Genomic DNA, 18,023 nt, shown 5'->3' on the forward strand with positions numbered 1-18,023 from the left:
TTGCCTTTTTACTCTGTGGTACTTTTTGATGATGAACCAGAGCTCTTAATTTTAATGTGGTCAGATCCTTTCCTTATATTGTCTTCTAAAAGCTTTAGCATTTTGCCTTTCATGTTTAAGACCTTACTTCCATTTGGAATGTATTCTTATATATTGTGTGAGGATGGGATCCAATTTCCTTCTTTTTCTTGTTACCCACACCGTGTATGGAGAACTAACTCTCCTGGCACCATTATTGAATGGTCTGTCCTTTTCCTGCTGATCTACAGTGCTCTCTTTGTTGTGAGCTATAGCCCTATATATATGTGGATCTGTTTCTGGGTTCTAATCCTTCTATTTTACTGTTCTATTTGTCTCTCTCTATGCCAGTTCTACCATACCACTGTATTAATTACTCGTCACAAGAAGAAAAGGATAACAATTATTTTGAAAGTTAAATGTACAGTGCCTGACCTGATACATGTTAAGCATACAATAAATGTCACCTGTTATTATTTTAGTAGGAAACACATTTTCATATGTTGTTTTAAACAATATCTAAAATCTGTAGAGAATTAGTCAACATTCAATAGATATAACCACTTCTGTTTTTGCATTTGATATGAGTTACTGTAGCTACCCAAAGACTTAAGAAATTCATACATTCAGTTACTGTTTTTGTCTTCTTCTGAAGTATGTTGGAAAAGATGAAAGATGAACTCTATAATTTCTTTACTCATCCTCACTCTGCAGTCTCTTAGAAAGGTTAAATGAAGAAGTCTTGACTTCGATTGTTTTTCGGATTTGAATTTTGGAAAAGAAAATGATGCTGGAAGAATAAAGCAGCATATTTAGGAAAGACTTTCAGTGATAAATATCTGGAGTATCCTGTTTTCTATACCTTGCTTCTATGCCATATTTTACTTATTATAAACTACCTCAGGATCTTTGTTAAATAAACCCATTTATTTGATGAAGGAGAAGGAAGTACCACATTTTAACTGTTACTGAAAGAAATGTTCTTTGCCCTGTTGGTCTTGGACTTCCACAAAATACTTGATTCCAGATGTTAAATTGTTTTTTCAGAAGCCTTGTTAAAGGGCCAGAGCATTAGATTTTTGAAGGCATTTCCAAACCCCAGCTGATTATCACAACACACAGGAATCCAAACTTTCAAAGCTTAGCTTTGGCTCTTAAGTGTATCAGCAGCTGCAAAAAATATGTGCTAAGGCACAGGTTCATAGGACTGGGATCCAGTGTCCTTAAATGGTAAAACTTTAAGTAAATTTCCTTTACTTTCCACTTATCATAGATGCAGTTCAGTTGTTTAAAGTGCACTAAATTTCCTTGATTCCACCAAAAGTAGTGAGAACTTGATAATGGTAATAGTCATGTAGCAGCCTGGTGTGTAGGTATTCATGGTAATGAATTTATTTTACGTTTTTCTCTGGCTATATATTTCTAGAATATATTAACAAAGTAATCCTTCCTCAAAAAAATTTATTTTTTGAGAGAGGGTCTTGCTCTGTCACCCAGGCTGGAGTACAGTGGCACGATCACAGCTCACTGATACCTTGACCTGCTAGGCTCAATCAATCCTCCCACCTCAGTCTCCCAAGTAGATGGGTCTAAAGGTGTGTACCACCATGCCCAGCTAATTTTTTAGTTTTCTGCAGAGACAAGGTCTTGCCATGTTACTCAGGCTGGTCTCGAACTCCTGGGCTCAAGCAATGTGCCTGTCTTGGCCTCTGTAAGTGCTGGGATTACAGGTGCAAGCCACCATGCCTGGCCCTCAAAATATTTTATACATGCCATTTGCACTGTTCTTTAGACCAGTTCTCATCATTCTCTAGGTACCTACCTTGATGCTTTTCCAAGGATGAGGGGTACAAATGTCCTCTCAACAGATGCCTTCAACATGATGAAGCCAAAAAGAGGTGGGATTAAGGGGAAATAAAGGGGAAGTTTTGGGCCGTACTACACCGATTGGTAGTAAAGAAGAGGGGAAGATGTTCTCAGTGAAGGAAATAACCGAGCAAAGGCTTAGAGCCAGTAATGACCAAGAGACTTCAGTCACAGGAAGATCGTCTTGTGTTGAGTGAAGGGGTCATTGTGGTTTGCCATGAGGGACTAGCTAGAAGAGGCAGATAAACAATTGTTAGAAGACCCTGAAAGATGAAATTCAGTGTGTTCCAACAGTAGACTGATTATTTCTGTGTTCATTTGTGTCACTTAACAAATAGTGTTAGAGCATCTAGCATGACGTAGTAGACTCCGACTCAAGAAATTCCTGTAGTCACATGGAGTTGAATTATAAAGACAGTTTATAGTAAACAAGAGACTATTGCAGGCCTTAAAACCTTTCACATGTTTTAAGTTAATTTTTTAAAAAAATATTCTTTTCTCTGCCATTGGCACTATGCCTGGAATTTGGTACATGTAGGAATTTTAAAAATCAGTCCAATGCCTCTCTTAAATTCCACAAGTACATTCTGTATCAGTGGGATAATTTAGACAGAAGTTCTAATGATATCAGTGGAGAAAATTCCTGCAGGCCTTGGTAGATTGGAGGTTCTGCTTTTATTCCTTTCTATACCCTCTTCCAGCTATTGATTGACCTCCACAGTGCTGAGGCTGAGGTGTCGGCTGACCTTTCTCTGGTTTGTCAAGATTCCTCCCTTTCAGAGCAGAAGCCAGCATGATCAGAATACTTCTAAGGAGTCTGCAGCAGCAGCAGTCCCCATGGGGAGCCTCAGAATCATAGTGAAACACAGCGTTTACCTTCAAATGGCTCAGCAGTTGCCATCATGGCAGCTATCAGGAACTGCAGATGTCTCTTTCACAGTCTTTATATTTAGGACCCAATAGAATTAATTGTCTGTTGTCCTGATCTATATCTAGACAGATGTATACAGGACAGCCATTTTGCTAAGAGCTAGGGTGTCTAGAAATGAAAGACACAGTCCCTGCCCCCAGATGAGCTCATGCAGTTTGGTGTAGAAGACAGAAGGACAGCACAGCGTGGTAGTGAACACAGCATCAGTCCCCTCATCAGGGTCAAAATTTACTTTGTCAAGCAAATGAGCATCCTAATTAAGGCAGGCCTGTTACCTTTCTAATTGTTTCTCTAGTTATGTGAATTCCTCTGTTTGACCTACTTGACCTTAACACCTGTCGTTTGTTTTTCAAATATTACTCTAAGCTACTTACTGCAATTGTTCCAAATGTTTAATTTATTAATTCCAGGCAATTCATAACAATTTATTGCTATTTCTTAGATTCCTGCCTCACTGTCAACTGTTATTGGTCTGTTTCATGGATGACAGTGGTTAAATGTTTTCATATGCACTGCAGTGTTTTTTGTGATGCTGTGATAACTTGTGGGCTAGACTAAGATGGCTGGTCAGGATCCCTGCCAAGACACTCAGTCAGTGGACCTATGAAGAATATGCTTGGGTAGAGTTGGGTCTCAAGACATCATCTCAGCTCCATGGATGAACAGTGCTATCTACAACAGCCTACGACTTCTTTGATGGTTGACTCTACCCTTTTATACTGTCTCCCTCCCTCTTTCCCACACCTGTCATCAGAATGCCTGCTTCTTATAGGTTCATATTCCACCAGAAGCAAGGGGATATTTCTCATTGGCTTGTATACTTTGGCATTCTAGCAGGGAAGCAAAGAATTATTTATGAGACAAACTTAAGTAAAATTGAGAATCAAAATATTCTTAGGACTAGGTCAAGCCAACTACTACAAAGTCATCTTTAAAAATTTATTCAAATTATGTGTTTTAAACTCAATTATACTCAGTACCTGAACCCCAGAATATTCAATGTTAACCTCATTTCCATTTTTTTTTTTTTTTTTTTTTTTTTTTTTTTGAGGCAGAGCTTCGCTCTTATTGCAGGCTGGAGTGCAATGGTGCCATCTCGGCTCACCACAACCTCCACCTCCCAGGTTCAAGTGATTCTCCTGCCTCAGCCTCCCGAATAGCTGGGATTACAGGCATGTGCCACCATGCCCAGATAATTTTGTATTTTTAGTAGAGATGGGGTTTCTTCATGTTGGTCAGGCTGGTCTCAAACTCCCAAACTCAAGTGATCCACCTGCCTCAGCCTCCCAAAGTGCTGGGATTACAGGCATGGGCCACCATGCCCGGCCTCATTTCCTTTTTCTCAAAAAGAGATAAACATTATTACATTTTAAGGAAATTTCTGTAGATCTATTTTTTTTCCCTTGAGAAAGGGTCTCACTCTGTTGCTGAGGCTGGAGTATAGGGGCATGATCACAGCTCACTGCAGTCTCCACCTCCCGGGCTCAGGCGATTATCCCACCTCGGCCTCCCGTGTAGCTGGGACTACAGGTGTTTGCCAGTGTGCCTGGCTAATTTTTGTATTTTTTGTAGAGATGGGGTTGTGCCATGTTGCCCAGGCTGGTCTTGAACTCCTGGGCTCAAGTGATCCTCCCGCCTCAGCCTCCCAAGGTGCTGGGATTACAGGCCTGAGCCACTGTGCTCAGCTAATCTATAATTTCATAATCTCTGTTGATATGTACATAAGGAGAATTGTTATGATTACAATTGGCTTTGGATCTTCCCAATTAACTTGCAGTCCAACAACTCAAGTAGGGCTGAGGACTAGTATGGCAATGAGTTATGACTGATAACTTAAGATTTGACAAAAACTTTAGCATAGGTAGGTGCTTCACAATTGATTTTTAACTAATATGTACAATTTCTTATAAATAAAGTTGAAAACTTATATATGCATTACAAATAATGCTGAAACAGCATGAAATGCTATTATAGAGGTGAATGCAACCTGCTTTGGGAGCACAGAAGAAGTAAATCCCTGCTGTGGAAGTCAGGTAGCCCTTTACCAAAGAGGCAATGTTGAAGCCGGTGTAGAGCAACAAGCAGGAGATCCAGGTGGAAAAGGTAAAGGACGTTTTAGGCAGTATGTGAAAAAGCATAGAAGTGTGACATAGAATCTCCACAGACCAGTAGGAAGTTTGATGTGACTAGAACTTAAAGTAACAGGAGAAAAATTGGGAAGTTAGACTGTGAATGTCAGGTTGAGATGATTACACTTTGTCCTGTATTGTCATTTAAGGGAAAATAATGAAGGTGTTTCATTTGGGCAGTGACATGATCAGATCTTTCTCTTTGGGAATATCTCTGCTGTGGATTAGCAGTTCAAGACACTAGACTCAAGAAAACCACGTAGGGGTTCCTGCAATAGTTCACACCAGAAATGTGGAAAGTCTAGACCAGGGGTGTCCAATCTTTTGGCTTCCCTGGGGCACATTGGAAGAAGAAAAATTGTCTTGGGCCACACATGTAATGTACCAAGACTAACAATAGCTGGTGAGCTAAAAAAAAAATCATCAAAAAAAATCTCATAATGTTTTAAGAAAGTTTGTGAATTTGTGTTCAGCTGCATTCAAAGCCATCCTGGGCTGCATGTGGCATGCAGGTTGTGGGTTGGACAAGTTTGGTCTAGACTATCAGTTACTGTGGGAATGGAAAGGAGGGGTGAAGTTGGAAGGTCTTTAAGAGTTAGACTGTTACCCCCATGAGGGCAGGAACCGTGTGTGTTCTATTCAGCTTTGACCCATAAAGCTCTACTCCTCTGCTCCAAGTGACAAGGCCCCTTTCTGGCAAGATCCCCATCATATTCGTCTTACTACTTGGATTTTAGCATCCAGTGTAACAAGCCCATTCACTGCCTCTGGTGCTATTGGATACATATAATTGTCAAGAGTGAAGTAAGTTAAAAAAAATAGGCTAAATTTCTTCACTCATTTGTACTTTTCCATATGCTGTTTTGTTCTATATGACCATCTGGGTTATTCTGGAAGAACAGCTGTATTTTTAGTGGATGTGTATAACTTGCCCCATTTCAGAAAGTAAGCTAACACTGTGACATACTTTTTAGCAATTTTAAAAATGAAATGGATTCAAATGTACAGGTATGAAAAGATTTCCAAGAAGTACTTTTTTTGTAAAGTAAGTTATAGAACAATATGTGATAATATATTAAACAGGGAAAACATGTAAATCAAAATGATAGACTTTTATGTGTTCATTTAATCATGGAAATGCTCCACAAAACAATATGAAAAGGAGTACTTCAAATTGATAAACATGGTTACCTCTGGGGTGGAGCAGAGAATTATTCAGTTAATCCTGAATATTTTACCACAAAAAGATAAAAAAAAAAAAAAAGGAAGAAGGAGAAAAAGGTAAGGGGAAAGATGAGGAAGAAGAAGTAAAGCAGACAAAAGCACAGCTCTTTCAAGGCAGAACGTTCCATGCTCTATGCTTACATTTGTGAAGGGCAAAAGAAACTAGGAAGTATATCTTTGTTCACCACTGGGAAACAAGGATTTGGTTTCATGGATTATTTTTATTATAGCTGCTGAAGTTGTGAGTGATAAAGTAGTGCAATGCGTCTAATACTCAATTTTAAACTAGAATATCCATTTGTAAACCCGGGCCTGCACTTGATTTGAATACCTATGAATGCAAGCCAACAATTTAAAATTCCACATGCGTGGTCTTCCAGTTCTAAAGCAGGAGAAATAATACTTGCCCCTAAAAAGGATGTTGAGGAGACAAATGATAGATGTAACCAAAAGAGCCGAGCTCTTTTGAATTTTATATAAACATAAGCTAGGATTTCCTGGTATATATAATCTTTACATATATGCATAAACTTAGAGACATGGGGTATCTGTTACATAATGTTTACCAATTTTAAGTGCACAAATTATTGTTTAGGGTAATGTTTCATAACCCTTGGGTCAATATTACCAAAAGCCAACAATCAGTTCTTTCAGTTTGGGATTTCAAAAAGCCTCCTTTCAGATTTAAATTGAATAGGAAACCATTATTTTTAGTGCTTAAAAGCACGGTGGTGTCCCCTTAGAAACCTCCAATTAGTAGCAGCCATTGTCTAATTAGGTGAAAATAATAATCTATCGATTGTTATAAAAGCAAGATATTATAATTCAAGTGTGTTTCCAGATGCCAGTGAATTGCTGGAAAGCTGCAAGTTTAACTTTCCGCTCTGATAGAGTTTTAAAAGAGGTCAGGGTACATTTTACCATAGTGTCTAGCAATGTGAGTTTATTCAGACCTTTTGGCAGACATTCCTGCACACTCAAGCTAAATCAATGAATCATCCATTGTTGGCCAGCTCCGCTCTCAGTTGCTAAGAGATTTTTTCAAGCATACTGAGGCTTTATTCTACATGGTCTGTAAAAAGGGCAAACTGTATTAAATTTTAAAATGTCTCATCTTTCCTAAATTAGTAATTAAAATTTTACCCAGAACTTTAATACTGGGGCAATGGGAAAGTCTGTGTGCAGCTGGAGGCCTTTCTACTTGGGAAAATACGTGAGAAAACTTCCTGCTCATAACTCTTCAGAAATATGTGTGTGGAGGAAATGGAAACATTTAAAAAGTGGACACATGAAAAACAAAAACTCAAGGAGGAAGGTCTAAACTCTCTTAAAGAAATATAATGTGTTTTTGTTCTTATATATTTCAAATAAACGAGGTTTCCTTTAAATTTTATTAAATATACTCTAATTTTCCTTGTTTCTTTTTGAGTCATAAAGACCCTTGTAATATAGCATTTTATTTTAAAGCTTTAATATAATAGTTTTTTAATATAAAAATTTAAAACTACCATGAAATAAAGGAATGTAATTTTTTCAGCTTGCCCTTTATGAATGTTTATAGTATATTCTGTTCTCTATATGTAATAACAGTGCTTTGTATACTCAAAAACTAAAGGAGTATATTTTTACGTGTTCTCACCACAAATAAATGATCAGTATATGAGATAAGCCATATGCCTGATTCAGCCATTCCACAATGTATACATATTTCAAAGCGTAATGCTGTATGCCATAAACATACACAATTTTTGTTAATTAAAAAATTAATTTTTTAAAAACGTATATTCTATATGTATCCTTCTTGAATATTTCAAGTTTTAAAACATAATAGTTGTTTCATTTCTTTTCTCTTTGGACTTAATGATGATTTCACATTATAGAGAATCTCATAATTTATCATAGAGGTTACTATTTCATTTTGCTGAGAGGATGGGGATAATTTGGACTACAAATTTAAAAAGAGAAAGAAACCAAATGTAATGTATCTTAAAAAAATATTTTTAAGTTTATTGGATCCAGATGTAGTGATGAGGAAAGCTTCTCTTCTGTGTTTCTTAGTTTCTCAAGATAAAATTCTATTTCATAAATCTCTATGAGGACTGTATCAAATATTCTAAAAGAAGCTTTTGAGATAGAACGTGGCTTTTGGAATTGGACAGGCCTGGTTGCTCCATGTTCTAGACAGTGTGGCCTTGAACAAATTACTCCTCATCTTTGGGCTCCAACTTTCACATTTATAAAGTAAACATAATAATGCACACCACCATGGGTGGTTATGGAATTCAAATGAGGAAACATGGTAGGTAGCCCTGGCACATAGTGGGTCCTGGATAAATGTCAGTTCTTAGCTTCTTTAAAACTGTTGGAGGCTAATATCCGTGTGCTCTTAAATACAATCAAACCTCTTTAAGTTGGCAACATAAGTGTTTGGTTTTACTTCTAATTTCAAAAGAAATGTATTCGAGTGAGTGGCTGAGAGCATTCATTACATGAGGGCAGCTTGGAATAAGAGAACAAGGGATAGTCTTGCACCTTGGCCTTCTTTCTTGCAGAGAAACAAAACATTTGTGATTCTTGGGTTCTTGTCTCCCCTCTCTGAGGCTCTCTCTTTTTCATAGAGGACTCCACCTTCTCTCAAGACTTGTATTCCAACATGCTATCTCCAGTTTACTATTCACTGCTATAAAGTAGGGCTTTTTTTTTTTAGGGCACTTTTTAGATCCAGCCAAGGACCAAGTCTTTCCCAGCCAAATGCAAAGCAGGGAATGGACCATGCCTTGATACCGCCCCTGCTCCTGTTGATCCAGACCACGACTTTTTAAGACTTTAAGCTTACAGAGAAAATAAGGTGTGACCTCCATTTACATGCTTAAGCGTCCTGACACCTGTGTTTATTTAAAGGAACCAACTCCGTGTCTATACTCACAGCCTGATGATGCATGCCGTCTATAGAACCACATACAGTGTTTTTTACAGTAAGTTTTTTAATAGCAGGGAAAAACAAGATCTTTTCCTCAGATGCTTGACTATTTCCCTCTGTAATCTTAGGTATAGTTTCAACCCTATTTCTTTTAGGTAATATTTGTTACATTAGATGTTGGAGGCCAATATCAGCTAATAAATAGACCCATGTGGCCTATTTATTGAATTAAACTGAAGAGAATTGCTAGCATGTCTGCTGTTAGGATACAGTAGTATGAAGTGGCAGCTACATAAAACTGATTACTCTAGTGGCCCCTGCATAAAGGGAGAAGGCCTCATACAACTCAACAGTGGTATCAGCAAAATAACATGTCTATCCTTGTCAAGAGAGAAAACAGGGTTGAAAATGACAGAATGAAGATGTAATACTCAGGCTTTCTAGGGCGGATTGTAGAGTCTGGCAAAAATGAAGCAAAACAAAACCCAAAGGAAAGAAGTTTAGATTTAATGCCTAAAGAAATGGCGTTCCCTCAAAGAAAGTCCACATGAACTGACTTAAGTTGCAGTGATGGGTCAGTGAGAACAGTACATATAGCAACTCCTGTGGCCTTCTGTTAGAGCTTCACCTTGCAATTGTAATTTTTATATAACTCAACTTGAGAGAGAGAGAGAAAGACAGAGAATTTCCCTCACTTTCTGAATCATGGCTCAGAAGTGTGTTATAAAACACCAAGAACGGAAAAGCTATTACGTGGAATATAAAGAAATACTTGAGTCTACAGTATCATTGAACTCTTGGATTCGGTTTCAGCAGACATGCTCTGTATTCCCACAAGAGTCTGGAAAATGAACTCCTATTTTTTTTTCTGTCTGGAGCTGCAGTTAGTGTTATTATTTGCTCCATGGCTCAATCCGGGTCAGACTGTTCTTCAGTAACACAGGTGGATGTTAAAACAGGGAATCTGTTGAAAAGATTGCGGAGGAACTGCTTCCCAAAAGCAGTTCTGGATGGCAATTTGATGGCAGTCAGCTATGGTAAGGACAAATGAAGCTTAGCAGTACCTTCTAGAATGTGGTCTTTCAGGCTTTGTCAACTGCAATCCTACAGGCAGAAGTTTCTTGTATAATGGGTCAATATGAACTGGTGGCATCTTCTAAGAAGTGGATTCTAGAAATGGAGGTCATTAAATGCTCAATACTTGCGAATTGTAATGTTGATCTGCATTTTTCTGTTTAGCTTTATTTGTGAAATATAATATGTAGTTCTTAAAGAAAAATTCCCTAAGCCTTTTTTTTCTTTCATATGGGTTTAAAAATATTTTAGAAACTTGTTAAAAACTAGTTATAGAAATATTCATTATCCTACTAAAAGTGGCAGGAGGAATATAGTTGTGATTTAAGATATAGAAATTGTTTTGTACTAATGTGTTTTATTGTCAGCAATTACATTGTTAAAATGTAACAAGTAAATTTTGCCAAGAGTACAACATCTATCCATTTGTAAGTAAGCACACAGGGAAAACAATATTTTAAATGTTCTACCCATCGAATTATTTTTCTAGTAAACAACTTGACATAAAATAGACTGAAACATCCATTTATTTTAACAACTATGTTAAATTACAGATTAATGGTCCAAAATAAAATTTGAACTGATTTAATACATAATTCAGTTTTGGGGGAAAATAGATCTTTCTCCAACTGAGAATAGACTATATATTTTTTCTTTTGTGAATAACTTATTTTACCCTTAATAAGTTTAGGACTTGCCTGAACCACAGCCAGCCTTAAGAATCCTTTGTTCAGAAATGTTCAGCATTATATTGACTAAGGAGCAACTTGGGGGTTGAAAAATAGATCACTATTTCAGTTTCTGACTTTAGACTATTTTTAAAGTAAAGTGCTGAGAGTTCCAATTGAAAAATTGCAAATGCTCCAGGACACTGTGCCTGGAAATAAGATTCCTGAAGAGTAGAGCCTAGGGATGTTTAGGCAACCCTTACAGAAACAAGCCTTCAAGTACATTTTAAGTACAATGTGTCTCGCACGTTTTGAATGATTCTTTTCAGATTTTTTTTTCTTTGGATATAACTATTCTGTTTTACTTTACATACATATATATACATACACATATATGTATATGTATATATGTGTACATGCATGCGTGTGTGCATATATATACACATATATTCACATACATATTCATATATATTCATATTATATATATATATGTATATGTATATGTATATGTATATGTATATATGTGGTAAATCTAGGAGTTTACATATCCAAGGGAAAATTTCCCTCAAACTTGTGATTGTTACTCACCAGATCAAACATTAGCGGTCCCTAAGGGACAGTCCCAGTCCACAGCCAGCACACACAGATCCCTTCTTATCACTTGGAACAGACACTCCTCCATGGGTACATACCCAGCATTCTTAAGAAAACAGGTATCTGTTGAGGTTAAACTAATATTTTTGGAGCAAAAAATGAGAATTGTCAGAAGATTTTTTTTTTTTTTTTGAGATGGAGTCTCACTCTGTCACCCAGGCTGGAGTGCAGTGGCACTATCTCGGCTCACTGCAAGCTCTGCCTCCCGGGTTCACGCCATTCTCCTGTCTCAGCCTCCCGAGTAGCTGGGACTACAGGTGCCCACCACCGTGTCTGGCTAATTTTTTGTATTTTTAGTGGAGACGGGGTTTCACCATGTTGGCCAGGATCATCTCGATCTCCTGACCTCGTGATCCACCGCCTCGGCCTCCCAAAGTGCTGGGATTACAGGCGTGAACCACTGCGTCCGGCCAGAAGATTTTTATTAATTGTGTTTTCTAGAAATGTAATCTTAGTTCAGCTATATTTACCAGAAAAATATGCAAAGCATTTTTATATCTTAGTATTTGTAACTGAAATTGTACATTTCTGAAGAAAATATCAAATCCGAGATAAAAACAGCATGGTAAGTTAATTTGTACTGAAAATATTTTTGAAAATATTTTGTCTATAAAAATAGTTTGACAAGTAGCCTTATTTGCTATAGTTGAAAGACTCTGCTTGAAGAAAAGCATTCACACTTAGACCCTGGCTAGAAGAAAGAAATTGGAGGCAGATTTTTTAAAAGACTGTACTTTCAGGCCTGGGCACAGTGGCTCACACCTGTAATCCCAGCACTTTCAGAGGCCAAGGCAGGAGGATCACTGAGGCTAAAAGTTCAAGATAAGCCTGGGCTACGTAGTGAGACCCTGTCTGTACCAAAAAAAAAATAATAATAAATAAAAAATAAAAAAATAGAAGTATTAGCTGGGAGTGGTGTACCTGTAGTCTTAGCCATTTGAGGGGCTGAGGGGCTGAGGCAGGAGGATTGCTTGAGCCCAAGAGTTTGAGGCTGTAGTGAGCTGTGATTGCAGCACTGCACTCTAGCCTGGGTGACATAGCAAGACCCTGTCTCTAAAAAAATTAATTAAAGTAAAATAAAATACATTGCCTTCAGAACACATTAAAAAGGAACAAGATGCAAAATAGTTTTGAAAATGTTTTCTTTTAAGTAAGATAGTAATTGTGCTTCTTTTTAAAACAAAATTACATATAACTGAAAATCTAATTCTACAGTTCAATAATAGGAATTTTAAAAGAGCCCAAAAGCTGCTTCTTAGTCAGGTGCAGTGGCTCATGCCTATAATCCCAGCACTTTGGGAGGCCGAGGTGGGTGGATCACTTGAGTGCAGGAGTTTGAGACCAGCCTGGACAACGTGGTGAAACCCCATCTCTACAAAAAAATTGTTAAAAATTAGCTGGGCATGGTAGTGTGCGCCTATAGTCCCAGCTACTTGGGAGGCTGAGATGGCAGGATTGCTTGGGCCCAGGAGATCAAGGTGACAGTGAACCTTGGTCATGCGACTGTACTCCAGCATGGGCAATAGAGTGAAACCCTCCTCAAAAAAAAAAAAAAAAAAGAAAAAGAAAAGAAAAAAGAAAAGCTGCGTCTCTTAAAATCCAAGGTAAAATTATATTTCATCCTCATTACAACTCTTTTTCCTAAAAGTAAATATAAACCATGCTCTTCTTTATGTGCTATTTAGACTATCTTTATCTGATGTATTTAGTCATTCTCTACTGCTCAAAGGAAGTGAATAAATCCAGGTAAAAAGAAGATACCAATAATGAAAGATTTCACTTTTCATGAATGTTTTCATAGTAGGCCCTCTTCATTTTAGAACTGTAACCTGTTGGAAAAAAGGATCGATTCCTGTAATTTTATTGCTAGACTGTGTCAAGGCAGTGTATTATGAAAGCTACATTTGAGCAGCACCAATATCGCCTTTTAATGATGAGAGATAGTGTTAGCCTGCTGTACTCAAAAGTGTTCACTCTTTAGCCCAATGTTCTGGCATTATATAAAGCTTTAGAAACCCTGGACATTTGCCTACAATGTCTTTGAAGAAAGCAATCACATTGTGGGCATGGATCATATCTCTCTGCTTACATTTTTATGGTTTTCATTTATGTACCATTGTACTGCAGAAGGGATAGAAGGCAGCTTGGAAGGATATATATAATAAAGGTAGAACCAATCAAAAGATGGATATAGGAATAAGATAAAATGATTACCATTAGTTGGCCAGGAACACAATATGTGGTCTACACACTGTTATAGATGGGTCACAAATTCCACTGAAAGCTTTCTAACCACCAGCATAAAGAAGTGAACCTGGTGGGTATTTTAGTCTATGAGGGCCTAAAGATACAGGCAGGTCAGATTCTGAGAAGTGAAAATGTGATTATTACTAAGCTCAGAGAAAAATTTCTTCCTGGGGATCCCATGTGGACAGTGCGTAATGATATAAATAGCATCATCTACCACATTTTTACCAGTAGGTACAGTTCAGTTAATTCAATATTATAGAAAGTAAACTGTCTAATTAGATGTACATTTTAGAATTTCTGCAAGAGTAGGCCAGGCACAGTGGCTCACGTCGTAATCCCAGCACTTTGGGAAGCCCAGGTAGGCAGATCACCCGAGATCAGGAAGTCAAGACCAGCTTGGCCACCATGGCAAAACCCTCTCTCTACTAAAAATACAAAAAACAACAACAAAAAAGCTGGACATAGTGGCACACACCTGTAATCCCAGCTACTCTGGAGATTGAGGCAGGAGAATTGCTTGAACTCAGGAGGTGGAGGTTGCAGTGAGTCGAGATTGCACCACTGTACTTCCAGCCTGGGCAACAGATTGAGACTCCGTCTCAAAAAAAAAAAAAAAGAAAAGAAAAGAAAGGAATTCCTGCAAGAGTAGTCTATGTGTCCTTCAGGCAGTCCTCGCTGATTGTTTTTGATAAATAATGCCAGTGAGCTCAAGGTTTTTTTGCTAAACAGTTGGCTGGGATGCAGCAAAACAAGGCCAAGATTCTCCAAAGAAAAAAATATTTGAGTCCACTTGGGAATTTCAAGAACAAAATTACAATAGATTTAGTTTTAAAGATCACGGTTGGCTTTATTGCAATTCTAGAATCAGGCAACATTTTATGCCATAAAATACAATAAATTTGCCAGTGAGTTGAACAGAAGGGGTTGGTTTTATAGACAGAAAGGGCTAAGGAAAGCAAAAATGAAGAACAAAAAACAGATTGATTATTTCAAAGTTACTTTCCTTGAAAGGCAGGGACAGGGAGGCAGAAAAATAGAAAGATTGGTTAGCAGCAGGTTACTTTTAAGGATTAAAACAGAGGAAACTATTATGCTACTGATTGAAGATTGAAATTGGCCTATTTGGGAAATTGGCTGCTATCTCTCTCTCCTGCTTTCTTGGAATGTTATATAACAACTTAGTTTCAGTTTGGTGATGTGGAACTTCAGCGTGGATAACTCCATTTTGATTTTTAGTCAAATCTGTTGGGGCCTAATGCAGGAGCTGTGAGGCCTAGTGCAGAAGCTTAGTCCAAAACAATGGCCTCCTATATTTTTTATTTAACAATTTTCCCCTTTCAGTCATGCTTTCACCTGGGTGAGTGCATGACCAAAACTAAGGGCATTAATGCTACTCTTATTATCATGTTTGGTTTCTGGTCTCTACAAGTCATTCATAGGTTATGGTGTACTCATCATCATGCATTTCTTTGAGTTTTTGTCATACCAGCAGAAAAGAGACTCTTTGGTGTTTGATGAATGGCGTGTGCAACCTTTAAAACTTTTCGAGAGGATATAGTGTACCAGAGAAACTACTATTATGACTATCAAAAGGATAATGCCAGGAGTTTGGAGTATGCTCCTTTATCTAGGATCCCCATAAACTAAACCAACTGAAATTAAATAGATCAAAGAATGAGCCAGGCCGGATACTCATTATATCTATGGGTAACAAGAAGTATTAGCAATTGCACAGATTTCTCCCTATTCATTTAGTTGGTAGCAATTCTATCATATAGCATTCCAGGAATGGGTTAAATTAAAGCAGACAGTACTAACTCTCTAAAAGAGATCACTAGTACAATTTGAATAAACAGTTGCATTAGGGATATTAGGGATGTTGCTGAAGTTACCCACTAGGTGGACTAAAGGATCTCAGGTTTTTTAAAGATTCAGATTTGACATAACAGATTCAACATGCTGTCAGATTACTCACAAAAACTAAGGATTGTGAAACTTTAACCATAGCCTTATTCTGCCAAGTGAAAGAAGTAGGCATAAGCAAGGAAAAATTAAGAGGGGTAAGAATATCATAAGAAGTCTTCGTCTGATGGCCTTGGGAAAAGCTGTCCACGGCATGCAGTTAGCAAATTCTCATCCTGGTTTGCAGTTTGAATGTCCCTGGTTGTGGCGTTAGATATTCTGGTGAACTCTCTGTATGGCACACACATCACACACGAGACTTGTCCCTTGAAATTTATATCAAGTTGTCCAGCTTAGCACTTTTGCTCTTAGTTGAAGAGTTGAAGCTAGATACTGGAGGTAGTGCACTAAAAGAATTCAGGATCCAGTCCAGTCTAGGGAAAAAGTGAACAAGGCTACAATCTACTAAAAGGTGTACTATAGTTTTTCTTTTGCAACATAATTTTTCTGTCTATAATCACCCCCATTTCTACCAAAGATAATCAGAGTAAGACTAATTTGTTTGCAAAATAAGTTTCGTCTCATTAAGCTTCACCTGATTATTTGTATATAAGTACAGCAAGAATAACCACACAGTTCTTTTTAAATTTGATTTGCTGGAAATTTTGACAAAGAATCTCAGATTAGACTTCTAAAAACCTCTCATCACTAGGAAGCCAAACCAAGGCCGACATCAGACTTTGTCTATGGTTATCTAGTGTCTTGAGGTTCCTAGGCCTGCCAGGAAGTGACAACTTTTTATTCACTCACTGTAATGCTGTGTGTAAGTCCACTTTGTGTTGCTATAAAGGAATATGTGAGACTGGGTAATTTATGAAAAAAAAAAAGAGATTTATTTGGCTTACAGCTCTGCAGGCTATATAAGAAGCATGGCACCAGCATCTCCTCAACTTCCGGTGAGGGGCTTAGAAAGCTTTTACTTATGGTAGGAGGCTAGGGGAGTCAGTAGAGTCACATAGCGAGAGAGGCCTCCCACCAAGGCCCTACCTTCAACACTGGGGATCAGATTTCAGCATGAGATTTAGAGGGGATAAACATCCAAACTGTATCACACTGGGAATCCTTGAAGCGAGGCATTCTATTAATTCTCAAATATTACATTTCAGTCAAAGCCTTGGTAATTAAACCAGTGTTTCCAATTATATTGTGTAATACAGAGAGCAAATTCTTATTGAGCTTATGAAAATAATCATATTAAGGAGAAAGATGGAATGTTTCAATTTTTGTTTATAAAAGTATACTCTACCAAACCGTTGTGAGCTAGAGATAGCTTTAAAAAATCGTTTTCTTAAATCTAGAAAATAGAACATTAAGAGAACCAGCAATGTTTTAAATAAAAAAGCAATAAAAACCCATACTTTTTCCTTATCAGTTTTTCAGTCTAATGTAATTAATTCTTGCTCTGTTTGATCTTAGTTGATAGTTTCACTAATCTACCAGTTTCTTAGAGTTCTACAAATTCTTACCCAATCCAGTGCTATCTCAAAGTTGTCACAAACCTGTACTTGTCAGAATTTTTTCCATTCTTTCCATGAACTTCTTTGAAGATTATGGTTCTTGCAAAAAGCTTTCAGAACAGCATCAGAATAAAGCAATTAACTGAGGGACAGTAAGACTTAAAATAGCCATCATTGAAAACCTGATGAGAGCCCATAATGATGCAGCTGACAAATTGTGTTATTTCTGTGGCATACAACATTTTAACATAATAACCAAAATTATGATTGATTTCTAGAAATTTAATGCAATTTTGAAAAACCTTTTTTTTTTTTTTAAGACAGGGTCTCACACTGTCACCCAGCCTGGAGTGCAGTGGTGTGATCATGGCTCACTGCAGCCTCTGCCTCCTGGGCTCAGGCGATCCTCCCACCTCTCAGCCTCCCGAGTAGCTAGGACTACACCTGTGTGCCACCATGCCTGGTTATTCTTTGTATTTCTTATAGCAATAGGGTTTTACCATGTTGCCCAGGGTGGTCTTGAACTCCCGGACTCAAGCAATCTGCCCACTTCAGCCTCCCAAAGTGCAGGAATTGCAGGTGTGAGCCACCACACCTGGCCTGAATAAATATTTTAATATCATATCTATACAAATGTAAGGAAAAGACGGTTAAACGTTATCTCTTATTGACAATATTTCCTATATAATTTAACATATCAGATAAACCTAATTGGTTTAATATCTCTCTTTTGGACTTCCAGGTGGCTGTGGTTTGGATGTTTGTCCCCCAAATCTCATGTTGAAATTTGATCCCCAATGCTGGAGGTGGGGCTTAATGGGAGGTGTTTGGGTCATGGGGATGGATCCCTCATGAATGGCTTGGTGTCTT

General features: G+C 37.7%; 1 protein-coding gene across 4 annotated transcripts in view; it reads left to right on the top strand.

Annotated features, from left to right (window-relative positions):
* DDAH1 (dimethylarginine dimethylaminohydrolase 1) overlaps positions 1-18,023 on the top strand; it is a 261,883-nt gene that overhangs the window by 165,763 nt on the left and 78,097 nt on the right. Inside the window, exon 1 of one of the 4 annotated variants that reach the window (XM_004026068.5) lies at positions 9,980-10,125. The exons of the other annotated variants lie outside the window; for them this stretch is intronic. Coding sequence (XP_004026117.1) covers positions 10,123-10,125 — 3 coding nt within the window. The 5' untranslated portion in view covers positions 9,980-10,122. Of the gene's footprint in view, positions 1-9,979; positions 10,126-18,023 lie in introns of those variants that run through there. 4 annotated transcript variants of the gene reach the window in all.

This window comes from Gorilla gorilla, chromosome 1 (genome assembly GCF_029281585.2).
Source record: "Gorilla gorilla gorilla isolate KB3781 chromosome 1, NHGRI_mGorGor1-v2.1_pri, whole genome shotgun sequence".
In the NCBI taxonomy this organism is placed as follows: Eukaryota; Metazoa; Chordata; class Mammalia; order Primates; family Hominidae; genus Gorilla; species Gorilla gorilla.